The sequence below is a fragment of the Brassica napus genome, chromosome C9, assembly GCF_020379485.1.
Source record: "Brassica napus cultivar Da-Ae chromosome C9, Da-Ae, whole genome shotgun sequence".
NCBI classification, from domain to species: domain Eukaryota; kingdom Viridiplantae; phylum Streptophyta; class Magnoliopsida; order Brassicales; family Brassicaceae; genus Brassica; species Brassica napus.
Genome location: NC_063452.1, coordinates 63845272 through 63858292, shown reverse-complemented (window position 1 = coordinate 63858292; position 13021 = coordinate 63845272). Strand labels below are relative to the sequence as shown.

At 34.8% G+C, this 13021-nt stretch overlaps 2 protein-coding genes across 3 annotated transcripts; one reads left to right on the top strand and one right to left on the bottom strand.

Annotated features, from left to right (window-relative positions):
* Window positions 1–323: 323 nt before the first annotated feature.
* LOC106433853 (protein IQ-DOMAIN 12-like) lies at window positions 324–3545 on the top strand. Of its 2 annotated transcripts, none has more exons than XM_013874681.3 (5): window positions 324–414; window positions 599–688; window positions 765–1055; window positions 1210–1518; window positions 1589–3545. In XM_013874681.3, the coding sequence occupies exons 2-5, from the start codon at window positions 614–616 to the stop codon at window positions 2066–2068; spliced, it is 1155 nt and encodes a 384-aa protein (XP_013730135.1). In that variant the 5' UTR covers window positions 324–414; window positions 599–613; the 3' UTR covers window positions 2069–3545. The 2 variants fall into 2 exon arrangements, with proteins under 2 accessions (XP_013730135.1, XP_022567764.1); XM_022712043.2 differs by having other exon boundaries at window positions 385–512.
* Window positions 3546–7048: 3503 nt separating this feature from the next.
* On the bottom strand, window positions 7049–9595 carry LOC106433847. The gene is made up of 5 exons (XM_013874676.3): window positions 9098–9595; window positions 8887–8935; window positions 8615–8685; window positions 8190–8405; window positions 7049–8102 (listed from the first exon to the last, which is right to left on the bottom strand). Exons 1-5 carry the CDS (start codon window positions 9099–9101, stop codon window positions 7336–7338), a joined length of 1107 nt encoding a protein of 368 aa, XP_013730130.1. The 5' UTR covers window positions 9102–9595; the 3' UTR covers window positions 7049–7335.
* Window positions 9596–13021: the final 3426 nt, after the last annotated feature.

Here is a 13021-nt window from a genome sequence, read left to right as displayed (position 1 = left end):
TTTATATATGTTTCATGCGATACCATAACAATAATTACATTAAAATATGATATGATCCAACTTTACATCTTTACATAATTTCTCAAGTTTTTGTAAGTATAGCTACGTTGACAAGCCACATGTTATCACAAGCCAAAAGGGGCAATAGAGAAAGAATTCATGAAAGGAATAGTTTATTTTGTAATGAAGGTGGACCAATGTCAAGTGATTGGTTATGAAGGCAAAAGAAAAAAGGGAGAGTTTGAACGAGTCAGTAATCATAGATAGTGAAAGTGACAGTTGGAAAAGGAGACAAGAGAGGATCCTATATTTAGACATCAATTAGAACTCATCTCTTCACAAGTGTCTGAATCTCCACATCATTACTTCTTTCCTCTCTTCTACAAAATTTGATTCACCAGATTGTGTTCATAGGTAAAAGGGAGATTCTGTCTTTGTGTTTCTCTGCCACATCCTATTAGACAATGCATTGTTACATCATTGTTTATTCTGCTGATGTGAACCATATTTAGGTTTTGTTCTTATGATGTTGAAACATACAATGAAATGAAACAAGATATGGATACTCATTGTGATTCTCTTCATGATCTGTTTCCAGGGAACTTCATTGTAAATGGCAAAGAGAAGGTCATGGTTCGGTTGGATAAAAAGACTATTCATCTGCGAGGCCAAACCAAAATCAGAGAAGGTTTTATTCTTTTTCTCTTGTGATACCATAAAATGTCCATGTTTCTGAATCTAAAATGGTTCTTTGTTGTTAAAAGCCAAGGAGATTGAGATGGGTGTTTAGAAGACTAAAGCTGAGACACCAGATTGCAACTCCAACACAAGAAACAAGGACTTTGAACAAAGCAACAGAGGATCAAAGAAAACACGCCATGTACGTAGCCATTGCCACGGCTGCAGCAGCCGAGGCGGCGGTTGCAGCCGCCAAGGCAGCTGCTGAGGTTGTCCGGATGGCGGAAAACTCCTTCACGTCACAACATTTTGTCAAGAAGAGTAGTGATCCTAATTTGGCAGCTATCAAGATTCAGAGTGTCTTCAGAGCTTATCTGGTTAGACACTCTACTTTGAGATTTACAACATGACTTAGTCTCTTGCAGTGGTTTTTTTTTAATATAGTCCCAACGGTCACTAGAACGGGGGACCTCTAACACAATGGTCAGTGTTTTTTCCAGTGTTTGATTTTTTGTATTGGTTACAAAACAGGCAAGGAAAGCGTTGCGGGCACTGAAGGCGCTTGTAAGGCTTCAAGCAATTGTCCGTGGCCGTGCTGTTAGGCGAAAGGTTTCTTCTAACAAAGCTTCAACATCAAGCCTCATCCAGAGGAAACACTTGTCTAAGAACAAAACTGAGATCAAAGAAGAACTCAAGATACCAAAACGTTCAATGTGTAATGGTCAGAACGGTTGGGACAGTAGCGCACTCACCAAGGAAGACATCAAAGCCATATGGTTGAGGAAGCAAGAAGGTGTAGTCAAGCGTGAGCGTATGTTAAAGTACTCCCGGTCTCATCGAGTAAGCTCTCATTCTCTTGATATAACCGGTTAGTTTCGGTTTAGAGTCTTATCTATAGTTTTATTTGCAGGAGAGAAGAAGTCCACACATGCTTCTGGAGTCATTATACACAAAGGAAATGGGGATGAGAAGCTGCCGGCTTGAACATTGGGGTGAATCCAAGTCAGAAATGGTTGTTGTCCCTACAAAAGTAAAGCTGAGAACGTTGCAGAGACAAGACTCTGGTGATGGACAAGACTCTCCGTTCTCTTTTCCAAGGAGATCATTCAGCCGTCTTGAGCAGAGTCTGTTGGAGGACGAGAGCTGGCTTCAGGGCTCCAATGGTTTCCAGCCTTACATGAGTGTGACAGAGTCTGCAAAGGAAAAGTTTAGATCACTGAGCACACCGAGGCAACGTGCAGGGGTCATGGAGTCATGGTTTGATGACAATAAGAAAGATGGGGATAAAGTATCTCTCTGGTCTTCCTTTGTCAGTGAAGAAAATAGTAAGATGAGCAGCTCTAAGAAGTCGCCTCTTGCCACAAACCAACATTTGTTGTTAAAATATTGAACATTCATGATACTTTCTCTTTTTCTTTTGATGGGTCTCACATCTCATGCTCTTTATAGATTTATATTCTTTAATTTGGGGTTTTGGGTCTGTGCTTATGTTCATTTATGTTCTTGAGGATTTGGAAGCATGTTGTTTTATCAGTGTGATTCTTTTGTTTAATTTTTAATTAAGAAATGAGACATGTTTTTAGCCAGCAGATCTTTCTTTAGGCAAAGGTGGAGCAAGAAATGGCACAGTCACAAGGACATCTCTTTACAACTTAAAAGAACACTGACTATATATGATAATGACATTTAGGTTCAGCTGTTTCTCCTTTGTAGTCTTACATACATGAACGATAGAGCCTCTCTGATCATGCTAGATATAAACAAGACATCTATTCACATTCATCAAAGCCTGAGACGACATGATGCTGATCATATAAAATGAGAAAACGCAACTCTCTCTTAACTCTACCTAGCTTGCAGGCGAACACTTCAAAAATAACAAAGACTAGGTTGAGTGCTCGGTGTGAAATAAATAGTTGATTGTTTTGTATTGATAATAGTTTAAAATTGCCTCATTTAAAAATGATATATTTTGATAAATAAAATAAAATAAAATAAAATAGTTGACACAATGACACTGCATTATTATATACACCGTAAAGTCTACACAACCAATGTTAATTTTTGGTGTTAGCTAAATTGTTTTAATTATGGGAAAAATTTAGTGAAATATGAGCTTATTTTTTATGGAGGTTTGTGCATACTAAACATATACTACAAACATAGTTTTATTTTAACAACTACCCATAAGAATTTTCCCACAACTAACCATATTATTAATTTACAAAACCATAAAGCGATTTAAAGATTGTAAGTATTCAAATAGATTGAAGATGAGCTCTTTCTAGATCTGTGGGACGTTCTTTTCTTTGTGGTTGGTAAATTGGTGTTGTGGATGAGCTCTCGACGGTGGTCGATTGAGGCTCTCAGAAGGATGGAGCTTCCGTCGTGTGTGAAGTTTCGGTCTCTTTGTGATGGGAGGTTTGGTGTTATGGAGGAGATCTCGACGTTGAGTCGATGTTCAGGCGATGAAGACTTTATGCCTGGAAGATGATGGGTTCTTTGATGTGATCTTGTCTCATGCAGAATTCGGTGGAGCGCCGGGTAGTTTCCGGCGAAGATGCTCCAGTCGGTGCAGACGGTGAAGTACTTTCTACACGTGTCTTTTTTTCTTCGTTATGTTAACACGTGGATGAGACTTCCTTTGTTGGGCCTTTGTTTTAGTTTTTGTTGTTGGGTTAGTTTGGGTTTGGGCTGCCCCTTTCGTTTTGGGCCTTTGTACTTCAAAACCTTGTTTATAATAAAAAAACAGACGGCAAAAAAAGATTGAAGAGGATGTAAAAAAATAAAAGATTCATAATTTCATGTTATAAATCTCTTAAAATAATTCTTATAACTAGAAAATCTGATTCTTGCTTAATAGTTTACTAATATTGTCTAGCATCATCATAATATATGAAATCATTACAAACACAACTGATCTAGCTACTTGGTTCAAGAAAGCTCTGTTAATCAAACAAGAACAAGACAAAACTAAAATCAATAACTTTAATTTAAAAAAGAAAGAACAGAACAAGATACAAAGAGAGAAAAAACAGCCTAAACTGGCTTAAGTTGATTTAATCCAAGAGCCAGGTTCTTGTGATGTTTGGTAGTGATCAACTAACCACCAAGCATACTGTTCTTTGGTTTAACCTCAATGGTCATACATGTTATATAGGCAATACTTGAGAACTCCAGCTCGGCCACGCCGTTTCTTCCATCCCCATCGCTTCACTACTCTCCAAACCGGTGGTTTTTTTTTTTTTTTGATCAAACCATATTTGCATTAATCTTAAATATGTTTAAGCTCCAACAGGGAGGAGGATACAAAGGGGCTATTAACAGCCAAGCAAACAACAACAATAACATAAGGGATAAAATGGCGATACAAATCATAAAAAAGAATCATATGAAATCGTATCACAACAATGTCATAAGCTTCTTCAAAAATCGCATCTAGTGTAACCCGTAGGACCACACACACTGCACCATACGCAGAAAGCATTCGATGGGAGGAAGATCCTTGCAATACCAACGAAACATGTTCATCCAATTCACTCCATATAGGAGGAAATATTAGGAAAGAAGACTGATTCAACTGAGGAACAAGCGGGAAACCATAACCCGGCACATCCATATTCCACGGCCTGAAAATGACAATGAACTTCTCTTCCACCTGCCACAAAGAAGAGAGACACATAAGCCCAACACCAACATCCGTCATGGAACCCGTACAAGAACTGCATACTGCAGACGATCGCGCCAAGGCGATATAAATGCTACTAGAGGTCGCAAAGGTAGAACCTAATGAAACTAAATCCATCGGTATATCACCAACTAAAGTCCTATACCTCAGTTCCAATGTCACCCACACAAATAACTGTCTAAAATATTCTAGATTAACAGAGTAAAAGGAGCTAAGATGACCCTGAAAAACCTTACACGAAGGAGTGATAGGGAGGTCGAAACAAGAACTGATTAAAGGCCACTCGACACACCCAAACACAAACCTGTATATCACAGGAGAAAGAAACCCGTAGGTTAATGAAGTGTCACTAGCGGACACAAGGGAACCACCACCACCACCATTCTTTGTCGCCATCCTAGATGGAGGCTTTAGAGTTGAGATATGGGTAAAAGCTTGAGTAGATGGTATGGAGAAGAGACAGCCACATACGGCTGATGAAACCCCAAATAACAAGAAGGGAAGGTCACGGCCTCGAAACGCAGGCGTCAAACTTGGGAAATCCAGATCTGGGTTTTGAGTCATCGCCAGAGGAAAGAGACTGGAAGAGGTGTTGAGGCAGCGAAGAAGAGCAACGACGGCGAATACATCTGGAGGATCTGGTGGTTCCGGCGGAGTAACGAGAGAAAGGGAAGCCAACGGGAGGAACTTGCACGGTGGTGGGTCAGGAGGAGGCCTGAACAGCGGACAGAGAGGAGCAGTCACCATCATCATCACGAGGAAAGGGGGGGAGCTGCTTCACGTGGTAGAGAGCTAGGCGGAGGTGGAGGAGCAGAAGAGATCCATCCAAGCGGCATACATCGGGACTTGGACCTGGGAGGTTTCTTCTAGGGCGAACTCTCTCTACAATAGGTGGGAGACCGGTGGTTTTTTCTCTTCTTCGACCACTGAGAAGATCACTTGTTGTTCTTTAGCTTCTTCCACTATATTATTTCCTTTCTCTTTTTCTTCCAGGTCCGATTGGCGTTAAGGTTTTGAAGGCTTCATGAGATTAGAAATTCTCTAAAGTTTTTTTTACCAATCAAGTTATTTTCAAAAATTAATCATTCTAAAATTTCTAAAGTCATTATAATTCTTCTTTTGTGTTGTTTTTCTTAAAACCAAAAATACGTTACTTTTGCAACTTGTTTTTTCTTCTTTTAATTTTTTCTCAAGAAATATTTTCTTTTTTTCTTCCCTTTGTAACTAAATCATTTACTTAAGTCTGTAACAATTTTATTAAAATTTAAGATTGACATATTAATCATTGAATTTTTTTTGATTGTTCATTTGAGATCCATATTGTACTATTTTTATAAACATATATATATTTTTAATAGTAGTATAATTTTACTTTTTAAATAAAATATATTAAATATTATTCAAAATTTCTACAATTTTTACTACCAATTTGATTTTAATAAAACTTAAACTAACATCCAAAGTTTTAATAACCAAATTCTCTACCACCATCATTCTAAAGCCAAAGCTTAAAGCGAAAGTCATTACCAATCAGACGCCTAGTATTCTTATCTCAACATTTATTTGTTATTATATATACAAACGAGGTGTTTTCTTGCACCATGTGCAGTATTAAAAAATTTAAATTTAAATTATATTTACAAACAAAATTTTATTATTATTTTACAATAGTTAGCGTTCACAATGTATAAAACAAGAAACTTATATTTTTTTAAAAAAATTTATTTTGAAATAAAAAGAAATTACTATTACATATATAAGTTAAAGAACCAAAATGAATATTAGCATTTTAAAAATTGTTTAAAAAATGGTAACTGTTATAGTAAAATTGTAAATCAAATAAAAATAGTAATATTAACCAAAAAAATATTTTTAGGCATAAAATCTAAATTGCATTTTATACTAAAATTAAATGGTAAATTAGTATTGAGACATATATATCTATTAACATCGATTTTACTATTTGATGATAATAGTAACTAACTTCCTTGCTCTCATCCGTGGCCACAGAGATTGAACCCTAATTCCCCCCCACACTCCCCCGTGTCAAAACAATGTTCGGTAAGATCTCTCTTTCTTTTCTCGAGATTGTTCGTCTGTCTTTATATATAATGATTAGATTTCATCTGATCGATCTGCAGCAGATCTAATCGTCCATCGGTCATAGAGACTCATAGTACCTAATCTAATCAGTTGAATATTCACGATCTTATTGTAATAGATTCTGTCATGGGAATCCAGTTTGATTTTTGTAATGACAAACAGTACCCACCAAGAAAGCCATCTCACTGGTGTAGTTTTTCTATTTCACAATAACTGGTTTTAATGTTTGCCATGACAAAAACTTGTTACACAGCCTACTGTATAAATAAAGCAAAAGCTTAATTCAGATTTTGCAATCCAAAGAGAGCCCCCACTGACCCCTATCAATTATGATTTAGCCAGCTAACTTGGGTTTTTCAAATTCTAATATGCACAAATCAATCTTGTAAACATTAGCAGAAGAGACAATGGAAGAGACGCATCCTCTTCTTCCAAATGAATCGCACAATAAGTGAAAAAAAAAGGATACCTTTGCATAACGACCCTCAGCTTCTTAATACAAAGCTTTCTTTGCAGATGCCATAGCTTAACAGCTTGAACAGTTCCAGCACAACATTTATGTACTTTTTGAGATCATTATGACAAAAGCAAATATGCATAAATAATAACATTCGCAATGGATATGGCAGTTCATATTTAGAGGAAACAGAACCTCAACACACAGAAGAAGAAAAAGAAACAAATAAAGAAGGCTTCTCCTTCTAGTAAAATCCCAAACAACAAAAACATAAACCAAGTTCCATCCATTTGGATCAAACATGTAACGAGACTTTAATCAGACTTCCATGGCGGGACTTTAAGACCTAATAATACTCCACTAGCTGGCTTGATATGAGGTGCTAGTGCTTGATATGCTTTTGCACGAGCTACATGCTCAAGATTTTTAATAGCTTCTCCTTGGCAAGAGCTTTCTTAGCACGAGCTTCAGCTTTTCGAGCTTCAATCTCTTTTGCACGAGCTACTTCCTTAAGACTTTTAACAGCTTCTTTCTTGGCACGAGCTTTCTTAGCACGAGCTTTCTTGACACGAGCTTCCTCGGCAAGAGCTTTCTTAAAAAGAGCTTTAAAAGCTTTTGAAGTACCGTGTTCAACATCTTTAAGCTCAATAGCTCCAAAAAGAGCTTTTGCAAGAGCTTCAATCTTAGCTTCAACTTCTTTTGAAGGATCATATAACTCAACTTCAACACTTGTGAGAGATTCAAGAGCTTCTTTATCTTGGTCAAGAGCTTCTCCTGCTTGGTCAAGAGCTTCTATCTCTTTGTAAAAATCTTCTTTCCTGGAAAGAGGAACACCATCTCCGCAAGTGCTGCTACTATCACTGCGGTTAACGCCTTGAGAGGTTCCGCCGTGCAAAAGGCTTGTCCAAAGCCAATCGAAGCTCTCAGTTGGGATACCATAAAGTTTCTCCTTCTCCTCGTCATGTTGCTGCACCAAGAGAATGTTGAAGTTGCGCTGTTTCAAAGCTTCAAGAAGATTGACAAACTCTGGTTGATCTGAGACACTATCTGAGACGATCACGATGTTAGCTGGTTCATCAACCCGACACGTTCGTGCGTCCCCTGCCCATAGAAGAGCGCTTGCAATCATGCTTTTAGTTCTGGCATATTTACAGAGCGGATCATAACCTCCGCGATCTATATATATATATATCAAAACAAAAACAAGGATTAGATTATTAGTACACATATATTCCAAAAAATTAAAACAGAACAGAAACTTACATCCAGTCTCTGTGAAGAATCTGGCCTCGTCATAGGCTTCACGCATGTCATCATCCTTGATTAAGTCATCCTCACAGAAGTAAAAGAGCTTCAAAAAACCAACTAATTTCTTGGTAGTTGCAAGAGCTTTGGTTAAGTTCCAAACCACCATATATGGATTGAAAGAATCAGCTACCGGTAAATCGAAACCGTCCCAAAAAACGACTGTGTCACCCACTGCCCCCAAAAAAAGAAAAAAAAAATGATACTAAGATGGATATCGTGACACTAATAAAGAATCTTGAGCAATAAGAGAGATCTTAGAGCATGATTATTAGGGTTTGGGGTTCTTATTTAACAACTGATTCTTAATTTTTTTTAGTTAAAAGTTAACAAGGGTTCTTATAAGAAACCCACTCTAAAACCCCCAATAATCATGTTCTTACCGATGTAATCTGGGTGAGACGAAAGATCTTTGGGGACTTTGACGGAACGATCATCTCCGGACATGGCTTCGCTGCTCGTAAAGAAAGTTTGAGATAGAAAATTAGAGTTAAAGAAGCCAGAGAATAAAAAACATCATTAAGGTTAAAGCATGATCGCTGCTACAGTGTTACTGACAATGGAAACTGTTTGAAACCATGGAACTGTTTGAAACAATAGAAACTGAACGCAAAACACGTCTAGAGAGATAGAAAGTGGAGAAGAGGAATCGTACTCTGACGTCTCTCCTGATGATGTCGAAGATGGACTTTTCTTCTTAGAATCTGAAAAAAAAATAAGAACCACAACTCCATCACATGAAACAAACAGACCATGAAATCTTAAATACCCAGAATAGCAACCAAATTGATATCAATATGTAAACAACCAAATCAGTCATTCATTCTAAGCAAGCATGAAGAAGAAGAAGAATAAGTGTAACATACCCATAAGAGCAATAAGAAGTGTTCGATTTCGGTAAACCCAGAAGATGACGATGATGATGATGATGATGAGATGAGAAGAAACACAGAAGAAGCGGTGCTTGAAGACCCAGAAGTAGGGATTGAAGTAGGGATTTCGATTTCGATTTAGGAAAGTTCGATTTTATTTCGAGAAGTCCGTCGGTGTATTGAATACTAGTATTATGGCCCATGCATGGGCAAGGTGATTGTTAAATTTTTCTTACGAAAATATAGTTGTTCAGTGAGTATGATTATAATTTAAGTTCAAGAGAATAAAAAAAATTGACTGAAAGAAAAAATATTTTAAATTTACAGTAATGAATTTGAACGACAATATGAAGAACTAAAACCTAATTATTTTTTTTAGAAATAATACAGAATCATAAATATATTTCCAAATATTATAAAAAGTTACATATTTTATAATGAATCTAAATATGTAAAAATACCATATGAGAACTTGTGTTTTAGTATGACCTGATGTAAACATATAGGTTCGTTCCACATTTGATAGGACTTTGGATCCAATGAACCCCAATTAAAGGTTTTCAAACCTGAAACGAAAGATTAACATCAAAATATACTCAAATGTTTATAGAAAAAGAACAACATAAATATAAGAATGTCAATTACATCAAAATCATGAAAATAATATTATTTGATGAATCATGTTCAGTATTCTTGATGTCTTGCACTCTCGACAATAACGTTAATACATGTTTAGCAAAACCTTTTAGATAACTACAGATATTAAATGCAAAGTCTTTTTTTTACCAAAAGAATGCAAAGTCTTTTAAGATCTTTGCTAAGAAAAATAAATTAAAAGTGAATACCTTCTATGCTTGAAGTTGTATCTCCCGAACATTGACCAGATGACACACTCGAGGGATGGTTGGAAATTATTGGCAGAACATATATTAAAGGAAAAGAGTGTAAGACATTTGATCTATCTAATTGTTAGACCTTGTGATGTCGACATCTCTTTGTTATCATTTTTATCTACAGATTTCTTACTTATGTAGAAGCAAAAGAAGTTAGAGATAGTGGGAGATTATTAAGGTGTAATGGAAAACAGTTTTGTTATGTTGACGGACAGTTACGTTTTTAACAATTAGAAGTGATATAATTTTGTAATTAACTCAGATTTTTTTTGGTTCTTTAAAAAAGATTCACCAAGTGTCAAATTTTAACTTGTTAGGTGATTTGTGATTTATTATATAAGAGATCTGAGAGAATAAATTTTTCTTAACCTTAATAGGTTTGTAAAGGGCTAGGCTAAAAAACCCATTCGGGGTTTTAGCCCAATACAATATTCCTTTTTGTTTGTAAACTGATGTATAAAACTAGTACTAGTAGTACTTAGAGCATGATTATCGCAAAATGGGTTGAAGAGTTTATTAATTTTTTTTTTGTCCCGAAAAAAAAAATTAAAAAGAAACCAATCGCGGGCCGCCACGTGTCAGTGGGGCCCGCGAACAGTACTTGAAACCAACAATAGTCGATCCTTATTAGATCACTTTTGGCATCAGTTTTATGGTGATATGTGGAGTCCGCCACTAACTTTTTCTCTAAAACCTCTGTTGGAAACCACCGATAAAGATGGTCTTAAAGCTTGATATTAGTCAAAACAATGTTTCTGCATGATTTTGATGCAAGTGACATTCTCAAGTTGTTATTTTTTTTTAATTAGCATTTTGGGTATGTATATATATATTTCTTTTCATCTGAGGTCTGAGACAAAACTTTAGATATCAATCTCTTCATGCCTCATCTGGTATTTTTTACATATTTAGATTCATTCTAAAATCTGATTGACCAAAAAAAAATCCATTATAAAATCTGCAATTTTTTTTTATCATATATTTATAATTAATTTTTGTAATAGTTTAAAATCTTAGTTTTTGATCGCCAAATTATCATCTAAATTCATTACCATATTCATGAATTGCTAATATTTAAAAAAAAAAATCTTTTATATGTATATATTTTCTTAAAACTGAATTATATTGATACACTTTGGACAATCACTCATTCCATGTCATAATAATGTTGATAATTAAAGACATGGCTGAAATTAAAACATGTTAAAAAAGTAAAAATTGGAACCTTTTTTTCGAGTTCTGATGATTAACTGACGAATTGGGTTGTTATCGTTTGTTTAAAAATGGTTGAAATTTGAATTTAATTGTACAAAAGGTTAATTGACTTTCAGTTTGTTCAATCTTGAATCTCAGTTATGCAATCGTGTGTCTCAACGTTGAATGATAAAATCTTCAAGCATAATCTTGAATCTCAGTTATGCAATCTTGCTAGCTTCTTACAGGCTTGTGCTTCTTTATCTAAAAAGGGTTTCTAGAACGCATTGTTAGATTTTATCTCATTTTAATTAATAGGTTTTCATTAAATCCAACTTTTATAGAAACATATCAGTTGGTCGAACATTTGATAGAATGCTACATGAATTAAATAAGTCATTCTATAGTATATATATGGCTAACGGGTTTTTCGGTTCGTGACCATAGATCCGGATTGGATATGAAACATTGATTATATCTTAATTCGTCTATAAACTACATATGTACTCCCACTAAAAAAGTTAAATAATTTGTAAAAAAAAAGGTTTTCTTCACATCGTTTAAATGTAGATGCATTATTAGTCCTCAATATTCAATTTTGGTCAAGGTAGTTTGTTTTTTTTGTTTCTTGAAATTTTGAAACCGTTCATTTATTTATAAAGATTAGTTTGGTTTCAGTTAGGTTATTTCGGATTTTAGTTTTGTTCAGTAGAAAAGTAAATGTAATTAGAAATTAAATGTATTTTTTTCTGGGTATATATTTGTATTTCAAAAATTCAGGTACCCATTTGGTTTTAGGTTCGATTTCAGTTTTTGGCTATAAAGATAAATGATCTACTCGGTTATTTATGAAATTTAATTAAATGTTAGTGTCGTATCATACATGTACACTATATAGAAATTCATTTTAAAATAATTTATTTAATTTGAAGAAAAAAATATAAATACAGGTCAAAATCTAGTAACTAATTGAAATTAAAAACTAAGATAAAGGTTACTTCATCACATGTTAATAATGGTTTGATCAATTAATTGGGTGACAACAAAACAATATTACCTTAGAAAGAGGCGCAAACATAGGAAGAGTGATATTATAGGTTTGATTGGTTGAAGTTGTGGTTTATGAGTTTTGCTCTAAGATTTAGAACTTTAGTTTTGACTTAAAAAAATTGTTATAGAAGTTTAAAATAAAAACTCTAGAAAAAACTTATTTCTAGAACCAACATACTTCTTTTTACATCCTTTTGGCTATAGATTCAAGTTTAAGAATTAAAACATTGTTTCAAAAAAGGCTGTAAAATTAAAGTGGGTGTCAGTTTCTACAACTCAATCAACGCCTATATAAGTAGTTTTAAGATATATCATTATAATTTAATAACTATGATTGCGTGTATAATTGTGGGTTGGCTCAACTGCACATGAACTGTTCGGCCCCAAAATTCGATAACCTTTTAATTTCTAATTAATTACTTAATTAATTAATGAGTTAGTTAAGTTCAGTGTACATATATTCACAATGATTAGCAGAATTATGATATATGTATTATATGTGGAATTGTGTTTCAAAGTTGAAGGCATATATGCATTTTAGTGGGATATATATCACATTTGGATTCAAACCTTAGATGTAATTACCCTACAGATCACATAGAGTTTGCGGAAGCTGGCGACATTGTGGTACATGTGATCAACGTCGCGTGGCCGTGAGACGAATTTATTTCTCTGGTGAATTTTTTGGAATTTCTTGAGATTACTTATAGTGAGAGGTGATCCTTTCATTTATGTCTATTTACAACCTTAGATATGCACTTTAGGCGATTTGGTTAGAATA